Source organism: Dendrobates tinctorius, unplaced genomic scaffold, assembly GCF_039654945.1.
Source record: "Dendrobates tinctorius isolate UK_male_01 unplaced genomic scaffold, ASM3965494v1 ptg000009l, whole genome shotgun sequence".
NCBI lineage: Eukaryota > Metazoa > Chordata > Amphibia > Anura > Dendrobatidae > Dendrobates > Dendrobates tinctorius.
The window spans coordinates 25,358,723-25,385,074 of record NW_027361677.1 but is presented as its reverse complement, the minus strand read 5'-3'; the positions used below and the strand labels follow the sequence as shown (position 1 = coordinate 25,385,074).

General features: G+C 42.7%; 1 protein-coding gene across 2 annotated transcripts in view; it reads right to left on the bottom strand.

Annotated features, from left to right (window-relative positions):
* CDH13 (cadherin 13) overlaps positions 1 to 26,352 on the bottom strand; it is an 834,102-nt gene that overhangs the window by 464,301 nt on the left and 343,449 nt on the right. For both annotated transcript variants that reach the window (XM_073585096.1, XM_073585102.1), the window contains one exon: positions 8,100 to 8,216. In XM_073585096.1, coding sequence (XP_073441197.1) covers positions 8,100 to 8,216 — 117 coding nt within the window. The remainder of the gene's footprint in view (positions 1 to 8,099; positions 8,217 to 26,352) is intronic.

Below are 26,352 nucleotides of genomic sequence, written 5' to 3'. Positions count from 1 at the left end.
CCCCAGAGCAGACCCCAAAGCAATAGGTAGCCCCCAACATATAATGATGGTGAAGCAAGAAGAAAAAACACTAACACAGATAGAAAGATAGACTGAGCAAATGATGGGGCCCAAGCTAACTAGATAGGACAGGATAGGAAAGCTGCTGTCTGCAATCCGCAAAAAACCCTATGAAAATAAGAGCCAACAGACTGACAGGGAAAAAGGCCCTGAAGACGCTAGGCTTCAAAAAGACTATGTCAGTACTCAGGTATTTTCTGAAGACAGAGCAACCGACAAAAAAGGAATTCAGCTCACCCCAGCAGGGAATGGCAGAATCCAGAAAAGCAAGGCAAACTAAAACCAAAACACAAATGCAAAAAGGCAAAGCAGAAAACTTAGCTTTTGAGGAGCAGGAATCAGACTGGTCTCCTAGAATCCCACAGAGAAATCACCAGCGAGGAGGAAGGGCGTCGGCTGCCTTATATCCAGTCAGAGATCCCCGTCGCCCAGTCATCCTCTCCCAGCTCAGGTGCTTGGTAATCAGCCTCACTACCTTCCTTCACCAGAAGAGGGAGTTCATCAGACCTCAATGGTGAAGGGGAAAATGAACTCATAACACAGAAGGATGGACTGAATGATCAAGGAACGGAAATACCAAAAGATGGACAGACCAAAATACAGACTAAAAGAGTTGAAAATATGGATCAACAGACTGACAGAGACCGAAAGACAGACGGACCGATAGACCAAAAGCCGAACGAGCTGAGAGATTGAAAGACCAATGGACCGACCAAAAGGTGAACAGACCAACTAAAGGAGATGGAAACATGGACCGACAGAAAGAAATATATGGCAGTGATAAATATAACAGATTTATAAAGATAAATATGACAGAAAAAAGATAGATTGAAATATTTTTGATACATAGTGTGACAACACAGCATTTATTCTTAATTATGCCAGACATATTGTTCAGTAGGTCAGTGGACATGAGCCATTGTTCATATGAGGCTATACATTGACTCTTGTTGTATGTTAATCTGTGTAATAGCTGATTATGTATGTATCATCCCCCGGTGGTTTACTAGTTTGCAAACATTGGAGGACAAATAGGCAGGTTAATTGAACAATCGATGTTTGTTAATTTGTTGAATGCCTGCTGATTTATTGTATCAGCTCCTGCGGTTTATAGTCTACACACCTTAGAGGACAAATATGCAAGTTAATTGAACAATAGAACAATGAGGGATTACTTCCCTTCATCTTCCCCAAATCCTGTGGAGAATGCCCTGAATGAGAGCTCTAAATAGAAAAGGGGTCCTTGCGGTATTTCTAAAGACAGCTAGGCCAGCGGACGAGAGCACTACTGACCTCCGTATCTCCATAGATAGATAGATAGATAGATAATAGATAGATAGCTAGATCGATAGATAGACAGATAATATAGAAATAGATAAATATATAGATAATACATAGATAATAGATTGATAATAGATAGATAGATAGATATAGACAGATAGATAGATAACAGATAGATAGATCGATAATAGATAGATAATAGATCAATATTAGATAGATAATAGATAGATGGATGTACAGATCACAGATACAGATAGGACATAGATGTAGACATGATAGATATGAGTTGCATATTGTCATGGTTAGGACACGGTTAATGTCCTGTTCTCACAGGGTTAACTTTTGCCAGCCTCTCTTTGGATCTGGGCGAGGTATTTATACTCACTCCTGACTAGGATTCCCTGTCAGCTATACTGTTATTCTGGCTGTGTGTCTGACCCCCCTGGTGTGCGTGTATACTGCATTGCTTGTTTGATTCTCGTGTATGACTCGGTCTGTCCTCTCACTCTGTACTCCGTCTCTCGTTTTGGTACTATTGTCTTCTCCGGTTCTGACCTCCTGGCTTGGCTATTGTTACTCCGTTACAGTTTGTCCCTATTGTACCGTCCATTGCCTGTTCTGGTTTTCTGATCTATTGCTACGTCCTGACTATTCGCTCTGTCTAACCCTTTGGTACTGTCATGCTATCTCGTGCTTTGACCCGGCTTGATCTGGTTTACGTCCCTGTCTATGCCCCTTGGTAACTTGTCCCGTAGTTACCTTTCTAGGAGTTTCCCTGCAACTCCTAGCTCTGTGGAGCTTAGGTCACACCCCCAGCAGTCATGTGCTTCAGGTCCTGATAGTCTGAAGCACGCATCGTCACCGCTGCTGCCCCGCTCCGCAGGTATCTTTGAGCACTGTTTTTGTACTCAGGACACGCGCACTGGCTCAGTGAGCAAGTGCAGTGCGGTGTTCCTGATACACATATTGTGATATTTGAGGATCGTTGACCTTCTCCTCCTGTAATAATTTCTACGCCATTATTTGTATCCAGTATTAATATCTCATATCGCAGCAGAATCACATTCACAGATGATGAAAAAAAAAAACATCCCGATTACAGACTGCCGTGAAAGTTCTCCACCTAAACCTCCGTCATCGGCATGAAAATGACACATCCGGGCACATCAATAAGTGATTTCAGCCGCCGCTAAAATCCAGATTCTTAAAAACCATATCTGAAGAGTAATCACAAGGATTTGCCCAAACCTCTCAATTTGCTCTTTTTTTTTTATATAATATTAGTTTTCTGCCAAAAGTGTTTGAACTTGACAAGTAAAAAAAGTAAAAAAAAAAGCCTCAGGATTACGTCCGCGCCGGGCAATCAGCAGTAAGTAAATTTCTTTACAGCTTTTAGCTTGTCATAGAAAACCACTACATATCCATCATGGTTAATGGAGCCCTGACAAATCTCCCATCATTGTAATTAAAGGCGGCCTGTATACCCCGCTGATGTGGACAAATACACTGGAGGAGAAGCATATGGACGGGGACCAGGGAAAAATGGAATATAATATCCCCTTTTGCTGCTTTTTTGGCGAGCCAGCCGTAAAGGAAAAGGCACATCAATAACGTCCGCCATTTGTCACCGACACCATCTGGACACCAAGCCGGAAGCTGCCAAGAGTGTATGAAACATTTTAATTTCATTGTCATCCCGTTAGATTGCATACCCCGCGTGATTTGTCAAATACGGGCATCCTCCGAGAGGTCCACCGAGCGCGGGCGACGGCTAGTTAATGAAATGCACAGACGAGACGTTAAGTGGCTCAACACGGTCAATTCATTCCCGCGATCGCAACGTCAATTACAGCGACCTAAATTACAACCGTACGACCGAGCGGCATTTAATTGAAAAGCTGGAAGACAATGAATCCCCCACAATTACTAACCTAGAATTGGACTTTGTCATTGGCAACGGCGAATATCCGGATAACAGCTGAGAATTAGCGAGTCTGGGGGGCTGAGCGTGGTGCTTAGGTATGGGGTCTTTAATCGGTTGAACGCGCAACCATGAAGCAATGTATTTAAGGACGTTCCTTTATGCATGCACTGTATACAGATGGAGCAGAGATGAATTTATTTTCCAAGACTTTATAATAAAATTGTGCAAGATTCGAAAAACATTTGGGAAAAAAAATGTCTACTTTCATACAAAAAAAAGAGTTGTGCTTGATACTGCATTGAAGTTCCAAGTGAACAGGAATTCACTGCAATACCACAAACATCCTGAAGACATGTGAGGCGCTGTTTTTTTTTCATATGACACCTTCAGTGGTAATTTTTTTACTTAAATGCATGTATTTTTTAGCAAAAAAAACATTTTTGTAATTGGGTTCTGTTAAAAATTCTGCATTGTTTGCTTTCTATATACTTAGTGTTGCACTGTTTATTGCTGCAGAATTAGTTCACTGAGAATCTGGCAGTGATATGGGTCTAAGAGGAGTTTATAGCCATTATCATCTTCTTAGGTGATCCTCTAAGCCAGGGGTGGGGAATCTTTTTTCTGCCAAGGGCCATTTGGATATTTATACCATCCTCCGGGGGCCGTACAAACTCCGCCCACAAAGTACATCCTGACTCTGGCACTGGTCTCATGACTTAATCTTTGACTGCATGCCCTTCAATGTTCAGTAGTGAACACTGCGTGTGTGTGCTAACAGAGCAAGAAGAAATTAATGAGCTTGTGGCAAACAAAATACAGCTCCCTGCCCAAGAATGCGGTCCCGGAGAATCTGCTCGGGGGCCTGATAAAAGGTCATCGAGGGCCGTAAATGGCCCTGGGGCCTGAGGTTCCCCACCCCTGCTCTAAGCTGATTTATGCCTACAGATCACATTAAAGTGGAACTTTGTGGTAAAACAATCTAGGAGGAGCTCAGAAGATAGATACTAGTTATAAGGAAGATAGATAATGGGAATTTATAAACTAGGAGTGGCTGAGGAGATAGAGAATGATTATAAAGGAGATAAATGATAATAATGTATAAACTAAGAGAAGCTCAGAAGATGGATAATGGAAATAAAGAAGATATAAGATAATGTTAATATATGAGGTAGGAGGAGCTGAGAAGATAGATGATAGTTATAAAGAAGACACAAGATAAATGATGATAATAAATATAATGTATAAACTAGGAGGAGCTGAGAAGATAGATGATAGTAATAAAAAAATACAGTAGAAGATAGATAATAGTAATAAATTAGGAAGAGCTTAGTAGATAGATAATGGTTCTATAGACAATAGGTAATGGTAATAACAAGTAAACTTGGAGGAGCTCAGAAGTTAGATAATGGATATAGAGAAGACAGAAGATACATTATAGTAATACAGAAACTAAGAAGAGACCAAAAGCCAGATAATGGTTATAAAGAGTATAGATAATGGTAATATATAAACTAGGAGGAGCTCAGAAGATGGATAATGGATATAAAGGTGATACAGTAGAAGATTGATAATAGTAATAAACTATGCGGAGCTCAGAAGATAGATCATGGTTATAAAGAAGATACAGTAGAAGATAGATAATAGTAATAAACTAGGAGGAGCTCAGAAGATAGATAATGGTTATAAAGAAGATACAGTAGAAGATAGATAATAGTAATGAACTAGGAGGAGCTCAGAAGATAGATAATGGTTATAAAGAAGATACAGTAGAAGATAGATAATAGTAATGAACTAGGAGGAGCTCAGAAGATAGATAATGGTTATAAAGAATTTAGGTAATGGAAATAAACTAGGAGGAGCTCAGAAGATAGATAATGTTATAAAGAAGATACAGTAGAAGATAGATAATAGTAATGAACTAGGAGGAGCTCAGAAGATGGATAATGGATATAAAGGTGATACAGTAGAAGATTGATAATAGTAATAAACTATGCGGAGCTCAGAAGATAGATCATGGTTATAAAGAAGATACAGTAGAAGATAGATAATAGTAATGAACTAGGAGGAGCTCAGAAGATAGATAATGGTTATAAAGAAGATACAGTAGAAGATAGATAATAGTAATGAACTAGGAGGAGCTCAGAAGATAGATAATGGTTATAAAGAATTTAGGTAATGGAAATAAACTAGGAGGAGCTCAGAAGATAGATGATGTTATAAAGAAGATACAGTAGAAGAAAGATAATAGTAATGAACTAGGAGGAGCTCAGAAGATAGATAATGAATATAAAGAAGATACAGTAGAAGAAAGATAATAGTAATAAACTAGGAGGAGCTCAGAAGATAGATAATGGTTATAAAGAAGATAGGAAATGGAAATAAACTAGGAGAAGCTCAGAAGATAGATAATGGTTATAAAGAAGATAGGAAATGGAAATAAACTAGGAGAAGCTCAGAAGATAGATAATGGTTATAAAGAGTATTGTGAATGGTAATAAACTAGAAGGAGCTTAGAAGTTAGATAATGTTTATAATGGAGATAGAAGATAGATAATGGTAACAAATAAACTAGGAGGATCTCAGAAGATGGACTATGAATATGAAGGAGATAAAAGATAATGGTAATATATAAGCTAAACTTAGCAGCAAAGCCACTAAAGAGGACTAGAAATCCTCCAAAAATTCAAAAACGACGTTGGGTTGCTCAGAAATTAGATAATGTTTATAATGGAGGTAGAAGATCGATAATGGTAATATATAAACAAGGAGGAGCTCAGAAGATATACAATGGTTATAAACTCTCCCCAGAACAAGATCCTAGTTGGCTCTTTCTGCAGCCAGCAGTAGGGGGTGCAACACATAGCTTTTAGCAGGCAAGTAGGAGTAGCCAGTGGTGTTCTGGTGAATGAGATTGATCTGCAGTACCAGGCACGATCACTACCATGTATAGTGGTCAAACTATGGGGAAAAAGACAGTGCATGGCAATGCTCAGCTGATTGCTATCAGATATTAGCTATAAACTCTCCACTGAATGAGATCACTAAGGGTCTTAGTTAGCTTATTATGCAGCCAAAAACACTAAGACCATAAAATGCAAACAGTGCAAACTTTTTAATAAAACCCAACTGCAAACTACATTTTTAGCAAAAAATACACACAATTATGCTAAAAAAAAAATTCACCAAAAGGTGTCAATAATTTCTTTATGTTTCACTGGTGTCTGTCTGACTGTAGGATCAGCGCTGCATTCTCTATTGGGGTAGTGTCCCTGCCTGGTAATGCAGTTCACGGGAGTTCAGTGAATGAAATTGACCTGCAGCACCAGGCACGGGCACTACTAGAGATGAGCGAATTTGTTCGGATATTGGCCCCGAATCTCATTTTGACATATTCGGGCCATATTCGAACACTATTCGGGCCGAATGTATGTCTTATGATCGGTTCCGAACATATTCGGTATTTTTTACTCCCATTACTCCCATTGACTCTAATGACATTCGGCTGTGTTCAACTAATATTGCAAAAACAATACTCGAGTCCGATCGTATACGGAACCGAATCCGAACCAATTCGCTCATCTCTAGTCACTACCATATACGGTACTGCTATGGGTCCAACAACAAAGAAAAGAAAGGGATTTTGCATTAAGAGGTGCTATGAGGTCACTGATTTCTTAAAAACTTTTTGCTATGTTTTTGTTAATGTTTTACTCCAGGCTGAAATTAATTAATTCCTAGATTCAATTAATTGAAATCAATGGAAACCTTAAGTCAAGTAGCTTGCTCAATGTGCCAAGTTAGAAAAAGGGCATTGGCACAGGAACACTACTAATTAAAAAAAGGAGAGGGGAAGAAGAGAAGTGTCTGAGTCCAACTATATCCATTCTGTAACTGGGGGAATAAAGTTGACTTTTTGTGGTCTCGAAATGGCTGACCACAGTACCTGTATATGGTCAAATAAGGATGTGTACAGCTGGAGCCAAGGAAGTCCTTAGATACAAGGGGGTGCAGCAGGACTCTACAGAGGTGTTACGTTATTACAAACAGGGATTAAAAGGACTCATCACCAAGTTTGTGGCCACAAATCCACCAACATGTTGCAGATTGAGGTGAGCTAATCAATTTGCAGGACCCTAATCCGGCAGTCAAGTCATTATTCCGTGGCCGATTGACCAGAAACCAATGAACCACCTCCTACTTGACCGCATCTCTGGCTCTTCTTTCTATTAGCCAACCTAGCGTGATGTCGCTACGGTGTGAAGACTTATTAAAACAGGGCACACTGTAGGAGGCAGTCCACAGGGCTCTGTGGTACTGGATACTGGACAAGGGTTCTGAGAATGTATTTGCCCATTTCTAGTAGCTGGAATTTTGTCAAAAATGAGTGGGTCAAAACAGACCATGTTGGTGTTCAGAATAAAGAGGAGTCCAGGACTCCAGTCCATCAGCTTCATACATGTAAAAGCCATCTGCCCAATGCTGCTAGAATGAATTTCAGGATTTAGCTCCAAAATGTTGATGTTTCTTGGTTTATTACCTACATTTCAACATGGACACAATGGCGTTGATTTAGTGGCCCCAGACTTGGCAACGTAAAACAAGATATCACGTAATTTTGTCCTGGGTCAAACAACCTAGCACCACAATGTGGGACAAATTCTTATGGAACTAAATCAACTCTACACGGTGCACAAATCGCTCCACAGATTGGTGAAATACTCTTCCAATGAAGAAGAGAGGAACAACAATGACCACATCCAAACTTTTTAGGATAGAAAAATTCTTTAGTAGCAAATTATGAGCAGCCAATCAAGAAATAAGAATTGGGACTTACCTTGCCAACAATTTTTGGAAACGGTGTCCTCTGATTCTCTGGAATAGCGATTGGGGGTGCCACAATTGATCTCCTGTGCCTCAAAAGTGCAAGATGTCTCGGTGCTTTGAGAATGTTCTGTAGAGAGGGACAAAAGAAACATTCAACAAAAATGTACAAGATCGATAAAATAATTAAAAAAAAATAAAAAAAAAGTTTTAAAGGGTTGTAAAAACATGGCTCCTTTCTTTGAAAAACAGCGCCACATTTGTTCAAAGGTTGACTGGTATTGCGGTTATGATTTTCTAATCCTCGAAAATAGAGGTGACCAAAAAAGATTTGAAGGACCAGCAGCCACGTCTGTAGTCCATGTCCGCCTGATTGTAGCCATGTCACCCTCCTTTCACCAGTGATGTCCCGTCAGCTTTACTGTTTAGTAGGTGTACATCATCTAATGTCACACTGACCTATCAGAAGAGGTGACAGGGATGGGGCAAATGGTAGGAGGTCCACAGGGCTCTCATCCAACTTGACAAGGGTTGCTGGATTTTTTTTTTGCCCAACTATATTCTCAACCGCTTTTATGTTTTTTATTTTCAAAAAAAGTTTTGACTAGTTTGTAACCGACAATCAACTGGAATGGCATAAAATTTGGGTCAATTAAGTCTAAGAAGCTCTTGATAAGCAAAGTAATTTCTTCATTTTGTCAAAAACCCCATTACTTAATCATTTTTGATGATCTTCGGGGATTTTTTTTTTCTATTTCGAAGAGTCAAATGTTCCTGTCTGTATTTGAAGACTTGATACATTACTCTTTTTCTTGGAAACTTCATTACGTTCTTGTCGTGGGAATAAGTGAAAATGTTGTAAACATATTGATCTTGTCACTGGCATCATTTAAAAGGCTACGTGAAAGGTGGGCCCTTACGGAGCTCATTATTAGTTACTGGAATAGATGTTGCTTTTCTGGTCATTTAGAGACTTCAATAAATTAGTCTTGATGGTGTCAAATTGTCAAGTGTTGGATAGGAATCAAATTATTCCCAAGCTCTGTATTGATCTTGGTGAAAAATTTTCAAGAGTTTCTTTCAAAAGCTTTTACTGACAGTCCCCAAACCTTAACTTGTCGGAAAAAGTAGGACACATCATACAAGACCTCGCTCGATATTGATTTCTCAGAACCAATGGATATGACATTTGTCAAGCAAAACCCAACATGGACTTTAAAACTTTTAACCTTACACCATGCAAGTTGCCTCTTCGAAGAGGAAGAGGACTTGAATTCTAGTGCCACCCTTCAACGAGCCTTGCCAGAATCTCAATTTCCAGACATGTGTTTCAGGGTGTTTGCTCTCCTCAGTGCAAAACAAGAGATCTGATTTGGCTGTTTGAGAGGCTTCTGACAGGGGCAACACCCCAAAACACATCTGCAAACTGAGATTCTAGTTTGGCTTTTATCCTAAGTCATATGGCAAGCCAATTAAAGGTTCAATATTGACTTATAGGGTTGCTAGTTCCAATAGGTGGCATTAGAGTTCAAGTCCTCTTCCTCTGAAGAGGCAAATTTGCATAGGTTTTTCCCAGAGGAACATTGCATGGCCTTTAAGTCTCCTTATGCTGGTATGTCACTCTAAACAAGGAGACATATTATCCTTTAAACCATACACCAGTAATTCCAAATTTATCATTTTAAAAAATTTAGAACGATCCAAAGAGTTGTGTAATAAATGACTATCCCTTTCAGATTAAACCATCCCGGGATCGGGCGCTACTGGCAAAGTCATCAAACCAGACGTTTCAACCATCCATGGATTACATGACTTTTCAAAACTTCTAAATCTGACCCCTTATAGAAAGTGGCTTTCCCTTCTGGCTCATAGAGGATAGTTTGATGCACTTTTTGATGTGATCATACCCTAAAGGGCATATGGGTGGGTGTTGTATTTATAATAAAAAAGTTTCTCTTTAGTTTAATTAAGGATTTATGAGTACAAAGAGGGGGATCTTAGGATCCTCATTTGCTAGATTCTAGGGTCCCCATCATGTCTGAAAGTAACTTATTATTTTAGTGGCCAACATTGTAATACTTTATTTTTCCTGTGGGGGCGCTGCAGGGAAATGGAACACTATTTGCAGCAATCCTCAAAATTTTTCAGCTGATTGGAGGGTAGATACCATACTCTATAATCACAAGGCCCATCTAATAAAAGGAGTTTGTCCAAGAGGGTCTACCACTATAACTTTTTATAACAGTAATAAAGTTCCAAACTTAAAGATCTGATCGCTTCTCATTTCTCTTTGTTTGGAAAAAATAAATGTTTTGCAACTGAAGTTTAATTATTTACAGATTTTGGTTCCCAATGATTTCGCCTCTTTCTGCAACAGAAGACCTAGTGAACAAGCATCTTAGCGAAGAAAGTCATTGAATAGTGGACCCTCCTTAAAAAATTGGCCAACAATGATTTTCTAAAACAATATTTTAAAAGTTGAACAGCTAATATTTCCGGAATACCATATATTCTTCTATCCAAAGCTCTGACTGTAGGTTGGCAGAAGGAGCCCTTTGCCCCTACATGGCTGTCTTTGCATAGGTTTCTGCAAAAATGGTTGGATCAAGAGCGCAAGAACCATTGGTGCCACTGTTTAGTAATGATCAGTTATATACTATGCTCAACCACAACTATCGAACACAAAGGGCTGTTTCCATCCTGGATAGTAATGGTGCAGTACATCCACAGAATATGTCACAAGTGTTCAAGTTATGCAGAAAAATAAAGGCACCCACCTCCGGGAATGGAGAGATCTGTGCTTTGACAGTCATCTCTCCAAGATAAATGCTGATCCCTGAGATGGGGCACCCATCTACTAGAAATCTGCTGGTCGATATGCCAAAAATTTCCCAAGACAGATCAAAAATTTTAAGACTAGAGATTTCAATACTAGTTCCCTAGCTGCTTAAAAGGGTTATCCACTTTCAGAAAAGTGGACCACAAATATTTGCAGTTACAGATGCCGCTCACCCTCCCTGCTCAACACTGGTTCTCCGGTCTCTATTTAGGCTACAGAAGTGTCGACATCACTCACCATTATTGAGCTCAGCTCTTTTGCTAATATAGATGGCCGCTAAGTTTAGCGATTGACTGTGATGCTAGTTGTCAATGTGACGTCATCGCTGCAGCCAAAACACAAACCGATCAGTGGTATAGACCCAGCGCTGGAGCCACTTGGCTTTGCTATTTTTCATGCCTGCAAATATTTGGGGTCCATTTTGCTTAATGTGTAAAACTTCTTTAACATTGGAACAACCTGTCCTGTAGGCACTCTACAAATGTCCTTTTTAGCCTAGTCGGAAAGGTTGTGCAAAAGACCAAGTTCCATCAAATTTCACCTATTTTTCAACAATATTGATCTAGAAAAAAGAAAAACAAACCAAGCCAAACTAACAACTAATAATAACCTCATTTGTGGAGAGAACAAAAAATCTTTCCGACCTAAAATAAGGCACTGAAAAGAAATCCTTCGCTCCTTAGTACATCATGTATCTATCCATCAGACTCCTACAGTCAGTCTTAGTTTTCTTTTATTATTGCTTCTTGATGCCAGCTAACCCTTTCAATTTCCATCTGAGCCGCAGATGATTGCATCATTTCTTCTTCTTGTAAATTGTAACTAAGGATCAAGTAGGATTCTTATCACTTCTTTGAAAGCTTTGGTGAAAAAACACACAGTCAAAAATGATAAGCCTTGGCTTAGGTTGACAAGTAGTCAGTGGGGTTTCCATGCTATTTGTCAATCTTTATACATTGTACACAGCCATCAGAGTCTGACTCACGAATGGGACCGCATTTTATATCTCGTTTTCCCATTAAATATCCAATAACCAGCACATTATGGGTCCTCAGACCTAACAAACTCAATTGTCCTCATGACGGGTTCTTGACCTTGCTGTTACAACATGGGATCTATTTAGCAGGTTTTCTAAACTTTGCTTGAAAATAAAAATAAGATGTTAGCTGTCTGTAGGGCTTCAACTTCATGTCAAAATCCCATATAGATCAGTCTTAAAACAAGCCATCTTGGAAGCGATTGAACTTCAAGGTAAGGACTGGCTGTGACAACACAGCATTTCATCTTAGTTATGCCAGACGTAAATGCAATAGGCCCAGAATCATAATCGGTTGTCAGAAGTATGGACTCTTCTTGTAGAACAAATATTTATCTCTAATATTATCTCCTATAGTTTATTGTCTGCTATCTTTGTAAAACAGTAATGCAAGGTCATTGAACAATGATGTTCACTGATATGTTGATTCCACATTGTCCAGGCCAGCCAGTTTGTTGAATTTTGCGAGTTAACCTCATTCACATCTTTCTCTTGACCTCTGGATGCTGGTTGAAACCCAGTTGTGAACTATATAAGGAGGAGACTTTTTCCTTTTTCCAAGAGACTCCATGGATTCTATGGATTATAATCTACTCATACCGGAAAGGGGTTTTCTCATCTTTTTTCTTCAGGGGTACACTGCTCCTCTACGTCCTCGTTTCCTGCTTGCTGGAGGGGGTGTACTCCTGAAGATTGACAGCTCTGGCCGGCATCGCTAGTTCCAAATATTCTATCTCCCATACTACAAGTCTCTCCCAACTTTGCCTCTTTATCAATGGTGGACTGAAGCTCCAACAATCCAGCCATCCACCCAGCTTCTGAGCAGCACTTGGAAGCTCTAAAGCGAAGAACTTGCAAGTCCCTCCATTCCTGAAAACAGAGAGGATTTTTAATACGAGGTAAATTGCAAAAGTGCTCATTTTTACTTGCACCGTGCAATTTTACCTATTTTTCGAAATGAGAAAACCCCTTAATTTTTTTAAAAAAGTGCTGTATTTCATCTTTTTATAGAGGGACATTGCTATTTATTGGTCAGAGTCAAAAAATTGCTAACCTTGGCTCGGGTTGGCATCATCGAGCTTTTGATATAAATCTGAGTGTCATTCACCCCTATTGGTAAATATAGCAAAAGAGGAGGTAAGGCTGGTTTCACACTTGTGTTTTTTTGCGCTGCGTTTTTGTGCATGAGTTTTTTTCCTATTAATAACATGGGTGCGCATTGGCATGCGTTTTTTGTAGTGTCCGCCCAGGCGCACAAAATGCATCCTGTTGCATTTTTTGGGCGTCCGACCTGTCTCAAAAAAACGCATGCGCACGCAATGCACACAAAATTCACCCAAACACCCATTAAAGTCTATGGGTGCGCTGACGTGCGCATGGTCATGCGCACATCAGTGCAAAAAAAGCATGTGTTTTTTCCAAAAACGCATGCGCAAAAAACAAAAAAACGCATGATGCGTTTCTTATGCGCGTTTGCACTGCGCACGCAGTGCAGTGCAAAAAAAACGCAAGTGTGAAAGTAGCCTGACCTTGCCGAAAAGCCGCACCACTTTTCTACTGTATGCAAAATGGGAAGGAGGAAAATAAATTCTCGTGTTAACCTTTCCCAAGTCTGCCCCATGAAGACCACATGTGACCCAACCAGAAAAAAGTGAACCAATATTACCAAGATGGGCCCATAAATGGGTCAATTTCTCACTATGTCACATCTGAATTTCTGATGTCTTAAAATTATAGGACCAGTTCTTTACTAATTAGAATTGCAAGATTTTTGTAATTTTATTCCATCTAGAAAACTTATCAAATGAATGGACTAAATTCTGCAGTTATATTCAGTATATAGATGGGTGTATCCATAGGGGATAGATTGTCACTTTCCATCTATAGCCCTGGGGGATGAACTTGTTTGTTAAAAGGTTTAAGTGACAAATCTAATGGAAACTGAATCTGTTCCATCTTATGCTGTACGTTTCTAAGTATTTCTTCAAGGAAAGGATATCTCAGATGAAGAAACTGGATGGAGTCTAAATGGTAAGGAATTGAGCCTCAAAAGAGGTGGGATTTTAGTCTAAGCCTCCATGAAAGTTGAAAAACGTTCTTCATGCTCGTGATTTGGGCAAAAGCACTCATGAAAGTTGGTCCCCTGTAAATATTAGAAAAAAGTTGTCCAAGCCTGTGATTTTGGCAAGAGCATCCAACCAACTCCAATGAGAAGCCACTACTGGTCTGGCAGCAGCAATACTACACTTTTCCATTGACAAAATCTTCATGGTCTGCACAACTGGGCATGGATCTATATGGTGGGTGGGGAATTGGAAAACAGTTGTTAGTCTGCAGTTGAATGGGTATCCAAGGTTTATGGACGACTTAGAAAGGGACTTTTGGTCCCCTTACTTGGTATAAGGCTCACCGGGTGAGGTGGATCCTATAAGCCAAGGTCTTACAGGCACATTTGGGCACACAGTCATCAGGGTATCAAGCAGATGAGGCATGCTAGATATAGTTAGAGTAGGTACTTAAGTCCGCAGGCAGACATGAGACTGAGGGACAGGAAGCCGCAGGCAGCCAGGTTACGTCTTGGAAATCGCAGACTAATAGAAGAGATACTGAAGGACGCAAGTAGACAGGACTCAGGAATGCTGAAGTCTTGATATCAAGACAAAGTTGTGTGTCTTGGTGAGTCTTATATAGGACTAGGTGAACGATCACATGGGTTCATGTTGGGCTATTTACAAAGCTCGACGTGAAGCACCAGAAAGTTTAGCGACCATGGTGAAGGGAGCAGAGCCCGGACCTGGGACAGGTGTGCAAAACTTGGTAATGAAAGGCCTACATTTTGGCAAGAAACTTTGCAAATAATTTTCTGGGAAAAACTTTTACCCATTCTTTTGAACACATCACACATTTTTAATAATTGGTCCCCACATATTATATTTTCTCATAGCAAACATTTACAAGCAGATTTAGAGTTTTCTATCTTTTATAGAAACAATAATTAATAATATACAAATTTAGCTTTACTCGTTCAGCATATATTCTCCCAGAGGAATTAGAAAAGCCTTACAGTTACAAGACGGGAGGATCTCAAGTAGGTGAAGCCTACAAGAAAGTGGAAGGAGAAGGGGAAGAAGGCGGGAGGTGGGAACAGGTGTAATGTCCAGGACACATTAAACAAGTCTGAATACGGATGAGTCATGAGGTTGCTGTCTACACAATGCCAGTGGGGGGCTGTTTGGCTGTAAGATAAAACGTATGGAGGCAAGATAATGATAAAGACCTTCTGTAGTGTATGTGCATTCATTTCGTTTTCACTTTCTAAGCTAAATCTAGTCTCTGGATGTGATGCTCTAATTTAATATGTAGTAGCATTAGTTTAGTGTAAGACATCTCCTACCAAACCCCACTATGATCAATAGGCAGAAAAAAAAATCAACATAGGGAGCCGTCCATGGGAAAGCTTTAAAGGTCACAGATATGAAATGGTAATGGAGACATGGTAATGGAGACGAGGCACAGCCATGATGGAAGTATTCTTTTGAAAAAAAAGTTTATGCCTTGAAAAGCATTAATCTTAGAGAAAACTAAGTGTCTACTGGACTCTTGAAACCTTTTTAAGCCTCCATCGTGGTTGTCCTTTACATACATGAGCTTCATAGTCTATGACTTCTACTGGAGAGCTAGTAATAATAATAATAATAAAAATAATATTTATTTATATAGCACCAACATATTCAACAGCGCTTTACAATTTAACCGTTTCAAACACAACAGTTAAAAGTAACTAACTTTAACAATAATACAATGATTAAAGCAAAATAAGACGACGCTGCTCGTGAGAGCTTACAATCTACAATGAGGTGGGGGAGATACAAAGTACAGGTGTGTATTTACAATTACGCCATCTTGAGGGAGTGAATGATAGATAGAGATAGTGTATGGGATACTCACGCACACTAAAGGCCCCGTTACATTTAGCGATGCACCAGCGATCCCGACCACGATATTACCCGGTCAGGATCGCTGGTGCATCGCTAAATGGTCGCTAGTGAGCTGCCACACAGGCAGATCTCACTAGCGATGAAGCAGCGGTCGGCGGTCGTACGTACCTGTCAGACGCAGCGAGGGTGACTGTTTTCCGCCTGCGTCCATGGCTCGCTCGTCGGCGCCAGCAGGAAGCCGACGACGAGAAATGGACCAGGCCGCTCTCGCGCGATCAGCGGGGGAGCCGGTCCGAGGTGAGTATCACATGTAGCGATATCGCTAGTGTGTCACAAAATCGGTGACGGTTTAGCGATTTCACTAGCGATATTGCTATGTGTAAAGAGCCCTTTACACATAAAATGACTGATTAGGGAACGTGAAAAGCTGCTACGAACAAATATGTTTTGAGGGAGCGCCTAAAACTGTGCAGGGGAGGTGTGGATTAGTGCAGAGGTTAGTTGAAAGTCATTTGCAGAGCGCAGCGATCGGCTAGGCCGATTGACAGAAATGAGGGAGGAGATGTAGGGGGGTGCCGCACTGTGGAGAGCTTTGTGGGTGAGAACAAGTACTTTGAATTAGATCCTATAATGAATGGGCAGCCAGTGTAACGACTGGCGAAGAGCGAACGCGTCCGAGTACCGATAAGCCAGATGGATAACCCTGGCTGCTGCATTAAGGATAGACTGGAGAGGGGAAATTTGAGTGACGGGGAGACCAATTAATAGAGTATTACAGTAGTCCAGGCGGGAGTGGATCAGGGTGACAGTGAGTGTTTTTGTTGCTTCCATGGTGAGAAAAGGGCAGATTCTACAGATGTTCTTTAGGTGTAAGCGGCGAGAGCGGGCAAGAGATTGCATATGGGAGATGAAGGACATATTGGTGTCAAACATAACACCCAGACAGCACGCCTGCTGCCGGGGTGTTATTATGGTGCCACCCACGGAGAGGAAAATGTCAGATTTAGGAAGGTTGGTAGATGGCGGGAGTAGAAGTAGTTCAGCTTTGGAAAGGCTGAGTTTCAGATAGAGAGGGGACATGATGTTGGAGACTGCAGATAAACAGTCATGGGCGTTCTGTAGTACAGCAGGGGTAAAGTCGAGGGATGAAATATATAGTTGTGTGTCATCAACATAAAGATGGTACTGAAAGCCAAATTTGCTGATGGTCTGTCCAATTGGGGACGTGTAGAGAGAGAAGAGAAGGAGGCCAAGGACTGAGCCCTGAGGTACCCCGACAGCGAGAGGAAGAGGAGATGACGTGGAGCCAGAGAACAAAACACTGAAGGTGCGGTCAGAAAGACAGGAAGAGAACCAGGAGAGAGCAGTGTCCTTAATGCCTAGTGACTGGAACCTAGAGAGTAGGAGATGGTGGTCAACAGTGTCGAAGGCTGCAGAATGGTCGAGAAAAATGAGCAGAGAGTGGTCACTGTTACATTTAGCTGTCAGAAGGTCATTGGTCACTTTGATGAGTGCAGTTTCTGTCGAATGTAGGGGGCGGAAACCGGAATGTGATAGGTCTAGGAGGGAGTGAGTGGAGAGGTAACGGGTAAGGCGGGAGTAAACCAGTCGCTCCAAGAGTTTAGAGATGAAGGGGAGATTGGAGACTGGTCTGTAGTTGTTTGTGCAGGATGGATCGAGAGCGGGTTTCTTTAATAATGGAGTAACGATAGTGTTTGAAGGAGGATGGGAAAATGCCCGAGGAGAGGGAGAGATTAAAGATTGTAGTTGAGTTGTGATGACAGGAGAGAGAGACTGGAGGAGATGTGAGGGAATGGGGTCAGTAGTGCATGTAGTTGGATGAGAAGAAGAGAGAAGCTTGGAGACTTCTTCTTCTGTGATGGGATCAAATGTGGAGAGTGAGCCAGGGGAGATGCAGGGAGGGATGGGAGTCACTGCCCCGGGAGTGGATTTCCTGATGGATATTGTCTATTTTCTCTATAAAAAGGGAGGCCAGGACATCAGCACAAATGTCTGTGATAGGGGCTTGTGCTTTCGGCCTGAGGAGGGAGTGAAATCTGTCAAAGAGTTTCTTGGGGTTGTTGGATAGTGAGGAGATCAGGATGGTGAAGTAGTTCTGTTTGGCAAGGTGAAGGGCAGAATTATAGGTTCGTAACTAAAATTTGAAGTGGATGAAGTCTTCTGGTGTGCGAGTTTTCCTCCATAACCGTTCAGCACTCCTAGAGCATCGCTGGAGAAGTCGAGTTTGCGATGTGAGCCAGGGCTGTTTTACTCTGTGCTTGGAGTGCTTGCTAGTATTCTTCTATCGAAATCTAACACCCCTACCTCCAGCTCCCTCCATGTGTGACACCGAAATGGTACTCCATTCTGTCATTGCCTGCAGTTGGTGCCATAATAACTTAGATGTAGAGATGAGTGATTCGATTTGCAGGAACTTGGTCCAGTGGCCAAGTTAGGCCACCGGAAGGAGCAGTGCAGTCCACCTCCACCCAGCTGGAATCGCCAGTTCCTCTTCTAATATGTCGGTAATACATCATGTTTGCATAATGGTACAACGATGTTGTGACGTCAAGACTTTTAGTCAGAAAAGGCACTAGGTATTCGAGAGGGTAGGACACGGTTCACAGAGCTCCAAATGGAGCACTGATGTGGTCAGGCTTCTGCAAATTTACTTGCTCATGTCTTTTCTTAAAGAGGTTGTCCACTACTTTTACATTGATGCCATATCCTCAGGATACGGCATCAATGTCTGATTGGCCAGGGTCCGGAATTCGGCACCACTGCCAATCACCTGTTATCAGTGCCAGTGACAGCGTTTGCAGGCCGGAAGTACTCACTTGCGGAGCATGGCTGTCTACTAAACATCCATCTTCTATTCAATTCAATAGGAGGCGGATGTGCAGTAACAAGCCCAGGTCACTACAAGCAGACTGCAATGCTTCACAAGTAAGTACTTTCGGCACTGATAATAGTTGATTGTCGGGGATTCGGGGTGCCGTAACCCCAGCCGATCAGACATTGATGCAGTATCCTAAGGAGAGGCCATCAATATAAAAGTAGTAGACAACTTCTTTAAGCTGCCATTCCAATATTATAGGGCTAGGAGATGGATAGGGGAAGGGGAACATATACACTCACTGGCCACTTTATTAGGTACACCTGTCCAACTGTGTGTTAAGACTTAATTGCTAATCAGCCAATCACATGGCGGCAACTCAGTGCATTTAGGCATGTAGACATGGTCAAGACAATCTCCTGCAGTTCAAACCGAGCATCAGTATGGGGAAGAAAGGTGATTTGAGTGCCTTTGAACGTGGCAAGATTGTTGGTGCCAGAAGGGCTGGTCTGAGTATTTCAGAAACTGCTGATCTACTGGGATTTTCACGCACAACCATCTCTAGGGTTTACAGAGAATGGTCCGAAAAAGAAAAAAAATCCAGTGAGCGGCAGTTCTGTGGCCGGAAATGCCTTGTTGATACCAGAGGTCAGAGGAGAATGGGCATACTGGTTCGAGCTGATAGAAAGGCAACAGTGACTCAAATTGCCACCCGTTACAACCAAGGTAGGCAGAAGAGCATCTCTGAACGCACAGTGCGTCGAACTTTGAGGCAGATGGGCTACAGCAGCAGAAGACCACACTGGGTACCACTCCTCTCAGCTAAGAACAGGCATCTGATGGCTACTTTCAGCAGGATAATGCGCCATGTCATAAAGCTCGATTCATCTCAGATTGGTTTCTTGAACATGACAATGAGTTCACTGTACTCAAATGGCCTCCTCAGTCACCAGATCTCAATCCAATAGAGCATCTTTGGGATGTGGTGGAACGGGAGATTCGCATCAGGGATGTGCAGCCGACAAATCTGCGCCAACTGTGTGATGCCATCATGTCAATATGGTCCAAAATCTCTGAGGAATGCTTCCAGCACCTTGTTGAATCTCTGCCACGAAGAATTGAGGCAGTTCTGAAGGCAAAAGGGGGTCCAACCCGTTACTAGCATGGTGTACCTAATAAAGTGGCCAGTGAGTGTACACTTGCAAAGTCACACCCAGACAAGGCATTGTACATAGCTGCCACTCTCTGGCCTGTGGTTTGCAATAAAGAGAAAACAAAGGTTCTTCATGGGGGATCGGTGGACACAACGGATAGGTTATTTACAATATAGCTCACCTGGTAAGGTTGGGCAAGCCAGGAACAATACTGATGAGCATGAGGAAGGATCGTTGGTAACTGGTTACAGCTCCAGCCACTTATTCGAAGACCCACAGGTCAAGCAATTGAGAAAAGACTGTTGATGAGAAAAATGGGTGGTATATCCCAAGTACCTGATGAAGAAGTTGGATCATTTCCGAAACGTGCTGAGCTTAATAAACTCTTCTTCATTGACCACCAGTCTCTGACAATCATTGGCAGCGCCCTAGACATGCCACATCTTTTTCTCATCGATAGTTATTAACTCCAACTTGGTGGCAGCAGACAACGTAGAATGAAGGTGTGGACCTCCAATTTGGCAGCTCATTGCAAAATTATATTTCTCGTGCAGATTTCTGGGAGGGTCATGTGTTATGAATAGAGTTGAGCGATACCGTCCGATACTTCAAAGTATCGGATCGGAATGGATCGGCCGATCTTAAAAAAAAGTATCGGTATCGCCGATTCCGATACCGGAAGTCCCATTCAAGTCTATGGGACTTCCGGTATCGGAATAAGAAAAATCCTGTTTTTCCCTTGTACAGCCTCTCTGGGGTCTGTACGGGCCTTTCGGGGGGCTGTGCCGGCCTGCCAGGGGGTCTGTGCAGGCTCCGGTGGTCTGTGCCGGCCTGCCGGGGGGCTGTGCAGGCTCCAGTGGGCTGTGCCGGCCTGCCGGGGGGCTGTGCCGGCCTGCCGGGGGCTGTGCAGGCTCCGGTGGTCTGTGCCGGCCTGCCGGGGGGCTGTGCAGGCTCCGGTGGGCTGTGCCGGCCTGCCGGGGGGCTGTGCCGGCCTGCCGGGGGGTTGTGCAGGCTCCGGGGGGCTGTGCCGGCCTGCCGGGGGGCTGTGCAGGCTTCGGGGGTCTGTGCAGGCATCGTCCGATGGGACTACAAGTCCCATCGGGCGATGCCTGCTACCATGACAGTGATTGACACATTAGCCAATGATGGGACAGTAGTAGTCCCATCATCCGGCTAATGTGTTGAATGTAAAAAAAAATAAAAAATTACATGCTACATACTACATACATGCTACATTCATACTACATATATACTACATGCAACATACATACTACATATATACTACATGCAACATACATACTACATATATACTACATGCATGCAACATGCATACTACATATATACTACATGCATGCAACATGCATACTACATATATACTACATGCTACATACATACATACTACATATATGCTACATACATACTACATATATACTACATGCATGCTACATACATACTACATACATACTACATATATGCTACATACATACTACATATATGCTACATACATACTACATATATGCTACATACATACTACATATATACTACATGCATGCTACATACATGCTACATGCTACATACATACCACATACATACTACATACATACTACATGCTACATACATACTACATATATACTACATGCAACACACATACTACATATATACTACATGCATGCAACATGCATACTACATATATACTATATGCTACATACATACTACATATATGCTACATACATACTACATATATACTACATGCATGCTACATACATACTGCATGCTACATACATACTACAGGCTACATACATACTACATATATGCTACATACATACTACATATATACTACATGCATGCTACATGCATACTGCATGCTACATACATACTACATGCTACATACATACCACATATATACTACATACATACTACATGCATGCTACATACATACCACATACATACTACATACATACTACATACATACTACATGCTACATACATACTACATATATACTACATGCATGCTACATACATACTACATGCTACATACATACTACATATATACTACATGCATGCTACATACATACTACATGCATGCTACATACATACTACATGCTACATACATACCACATATATACTACATACATACTACATGCTACATACATACTACATATATACTACATGCATGCTACATACATACTGCATGCTGCATGCATGCTACATACATACTACATGCTACATACATACCACATATATACTACATACATACTACATACAATACATTCATACAATACATACATAGACATACAGTACATATAACATAGAGTAACATACTTACCAATACTTGTCACATTGTTCCCCGAAGCCATTGTCTTTTACGGAATAAATATTAACATAACAAACCACAAAAATACTCACCCACGATCCGAAGCAGTCCACGAGTGTGTCCCACGACGATCTTGGGTAGAGAACTGCAGCATCAGCTGTTGCTGCCGTTCTCTACGGGCAGCAGGAATCCAATGACGGAAGGTAGGTATCCTTCCGCACTGTATTCCTCCGCCACTTAAAAAAAAAAAAAGTCCCTAGTCTCACTTTATGCCATTGCTGTGTGGGAATTTCCCACGCAGCAATGGCATAAAGTGAGACTAGGGACTTTTTTTTTTTATTAAGTGGCGGAGGAATACAGTGCGGAAGGATACCTACCTTCCGTCATTGGATTCCTGCAGCCGGTAGAGAATGGCAGCAACAGCTGATGCTGCAGTTCTCTACCCAAGATCGTCGTGGGACACACTCGTGGACTGCTTCGGATCGTGGGTGAGTATTTTTGTGGTTTGTTATGTTAATATTTATTCCGTAAAAGACAATGGCTTCGGGGAACAATGTGACAAGTATTGGTAAGTATGTTACTCTATGTTATATGTACTGTATGTCTATATATGTATTGTATGAATGTATTGTATGTAGTATGTATGTAGTATATATGTGGTATGTATGTAGCATGTAGTATGTATGTAGTATGTATGTAGCATGCATGTAGCATGCAGTATGTATGTAGCATGCATGTAGTATATATGTAGTATGTATGTAGCATGTAGTATGCATGTAGTATGTATGTATGTAGCATGTAGTATGTATGTAGTATGTATGTAGTATGTATGTAGTATGTATGTAGCATGTAGTATGTATGTAGCATGCATGTAGTATATATGTAGTATGTATGTAGCATGTAGTATGCATGTAGCATGCATGTAGTATGTATGTAATATGTATGTAGTATGTATGTAGTATATATTGTGAGAATCATGTGGGAATAGTGGATGAGGGCAGGTATATCTCGCCCAGATTCCTCTTCTATGTGGCCTAGTCTGGTCAGTATCACACCTGCTTACTAATGGATAATGGGAGGTGGATATATAAGGATGCCAGGTGGTTGTGTGAGTGTCTCAGTCTGGGAACACAGAGAGCCTGTCTGTGTGAGAGACTCACACGTGAGTGGAAGCAGTGCCCACTGCAACTGTGGTTTGGCTGGACGGGAGAAGCCCGCCAGTTGGTAGTTAGGTTGTCCATTGTTTAGTTAGCGCCGGACAGGCAAGGATTTGTTTTATGTTTTATTTCCTTTTGCATTGCTTTCACCGTTAATAAACCTGACCCAGGGTCAGTTATACACGAATCCCCGCTCTACGCCTGAGTTTCATGCTGAATGCACGTTACCTTTGACCCCAGCAAAGGCGATCCCGGAGTGTTTTATCACATTGTGGTGGAGAACGCAGGCATCACGTTGCAAGCATGAGCATGGAGGACGTGGTGAAAGCGCTGGTACAGTCCACCGCCGTCCAGCAAGAAGCAAATCGGGTGATGATGGCCCAGCTGAAGGAGTTGGTGGACATGACAGCTACCGATCGTTCGCTTCTCCAGCAGGTGGCGCAGCGCTTGGCAAGCTTACCTGAGCTTAACCTGGAAGCCGAGTCGAGAGTGATTCACGTGAGTCGGTACTGGCAGAAAATGACGCCTGATGATGACGTCGAGGCATACCTGACCACGTTTGAACGGACGGCGGTGCGAGAAAAATGGCCGAAGGCACGATGGGCCGGCCTGATTGCCCCGTTTCTTTCCGGTGAGGCCCAAAAGGCGTATTATGACCTGGAACCTGAAGCTGCGCAGGACTTTGACAAATTGAAAGCCGAGATCTTGGCCCGGCTGGGAGTGACGACCGCTGTCCGGGCACAGAGAGTGCATCAATGGACTTATCAGCCGGATAAACCACCGCGGTCCCAGATGTTCGACCTGATCCACGTGACGAAGAAGTGGCTACAACCCGAGGTGTTGACAGCGCCAGAGATAATCCAGAGAGTCGTCCTGGACAAGTACCTGAGAGCTCTACCGCCAGCCCTGAGGAAGTGGGTAAGCCATGGAAATCCTACGACGGCAGATCAACTGGTGGATCTGGTTGAACGTTACTCCGTGGCGGAAGGACTCCGAGACGACGCTACCCCACCTCGTTCTTCATCGTCTCCACGTGGAACCGGTAAGACTGTTCCAGGGAGTAGGGGAGATGGAAAAATCCCTAAGACAGTGGGGGAGGAAAACGGGACTGCCCGCACTGCGAGGCCGAGAGTAACGAACTATGGTCTAAGCAAGGGGCCCGTTAGGTGTTTCCGCTGCCAAGATATGGGACATATTGCTGCGAACTGTCCGGTCACTACTGAACCCATGCAGTGCGACGTCACAGACTCTAAAAACCGCATGCCTATGGTTGCACGGGTAGTGAGTGTGAATGCCGGTCAAAAGGATGTGGAAAAACACTTGTGTGATTTAACTGTTGATGGCAAAAATGTGGTGGCATTGTTAGACTCGGGAAGTGTGGTGACTCTGGTGAAGGCCAGTCTTGTGCCAGCCCCGACTGGGCCATCAGACAAATTCTCTGTAACGTGTGTGCATGGAGACACCTGTTCGTACCTCACCACAGTCATATGCATTACAACTTCCTATGGGTCTGTGCAACATAAAGTGGGACTCGTCCCGGCGTTATTGCATGATGTTATCCTGGGCCGGGATTTTCCCCACTTCTGGCAATTGTGGGAGAATCAGTTGATGCCCTCGGGTAATAGTGTACATGATTCTTCTCCCAGGGAGCGTGTGGGTCCCGAACCCCTGGAAGAGGTCTCCCTGGAAGACTCGGGGGAAGAGTCTGCGGGAAATGACCTGCAGTTCCCGTTTTCAGTCATGGCGGGTGATAATGAGGAGACCGGGGAAGAGGAGGAGGCTGACAGCCGTCCACCTCCCCGTTTGCCGGATTTAGAAGTTCAGAAAGATGACTTCCAAAGTGAGCAAATAAAGGATCCTACCCTTTCTCAGGCTAGGACAAATGTGAAAGTGATAAATGGGGTGCCCGTAGAACCTGGCTCTAGGCTGGCATATCCTTACATGGTTCTGGAGAATGAATTACTCTATCAGATAGAGAAAAAGGGGGAAGATACGGTGCAACTATTAGTCAAGCCAAAACCCTACCGGCGGCAGGTCCTGGACCTGGCCCACGGACATGTGATGGGAGGTCACCTGGGAGTCCAGAAAACCACCGAAAGGATATTACACTGTTTTGTTTGGCCAGGCATGCATCACGATATTCGTGTATATTGCGAGTCTTGTCCTGACTGCCAAGCCTCTGCACCTAAGCCCCGGTTCTGTAGCCCTTTGGTACCCCTACCTATTATTGAAGTCCCGTTTGAGAGGATTGGGATGGATTTAGTTGGGCCCCTTCCACGGTCTGCACGTGGACACCAACATATCCTGGTCATCTTGGATTATGCCACTCGTTACCCGGAGGCCATCCCTTTGCGTAACACGGCCACCAAGACGATTGCCAAGGAGCTGGTGCATGTGTTTAGTCGGGTCGGTATACCAAAACAGATACTCACCGACCAGGGGACCCCCTTTATGTCCAGGATAATGAAGGAGCTCTGCCGATTGTTACAAATCGAACCGTTACGCACATCCGTGTATCACCCTCAAACAGACGGGTTGGTCGAACGGTTCAATAAAACTCTGAAGCAGATGCTGAGAAAGGTGATAGACAAGGATGGGAAGAACTGGGACTATTTACTTCCGTATTTGCTTTTTGCCATCAGGGAAGTACCCCAGTCTTCCACGGGATTCTTGCCTTTCGAGTTATTGTACGCCCGACGTCCTCGCGGACTGTTAGACGTTGCAAAAGAAACCTGGGAGGGTCAGGTCACTCCGTTTAAAACGGTGATAGATCACGTCACACAAATGCAGGACCGTATTGCGGCTGTTATGCCTATCGTCAAAGAACACATGACATAGGCTCAAGGAGCCCAAAAAAGAATCTATGATAGGGGCGCCAAGATCCGTACGTTTGCACCCGGAGATAGGGTGTTGATCCTGGTCCCCACGGTGGACAGTAAGTTCCTGGCAAAGTGGCAGGGCCCCTTTGAGATCAAGGAAAGAGTTGGTGAAGT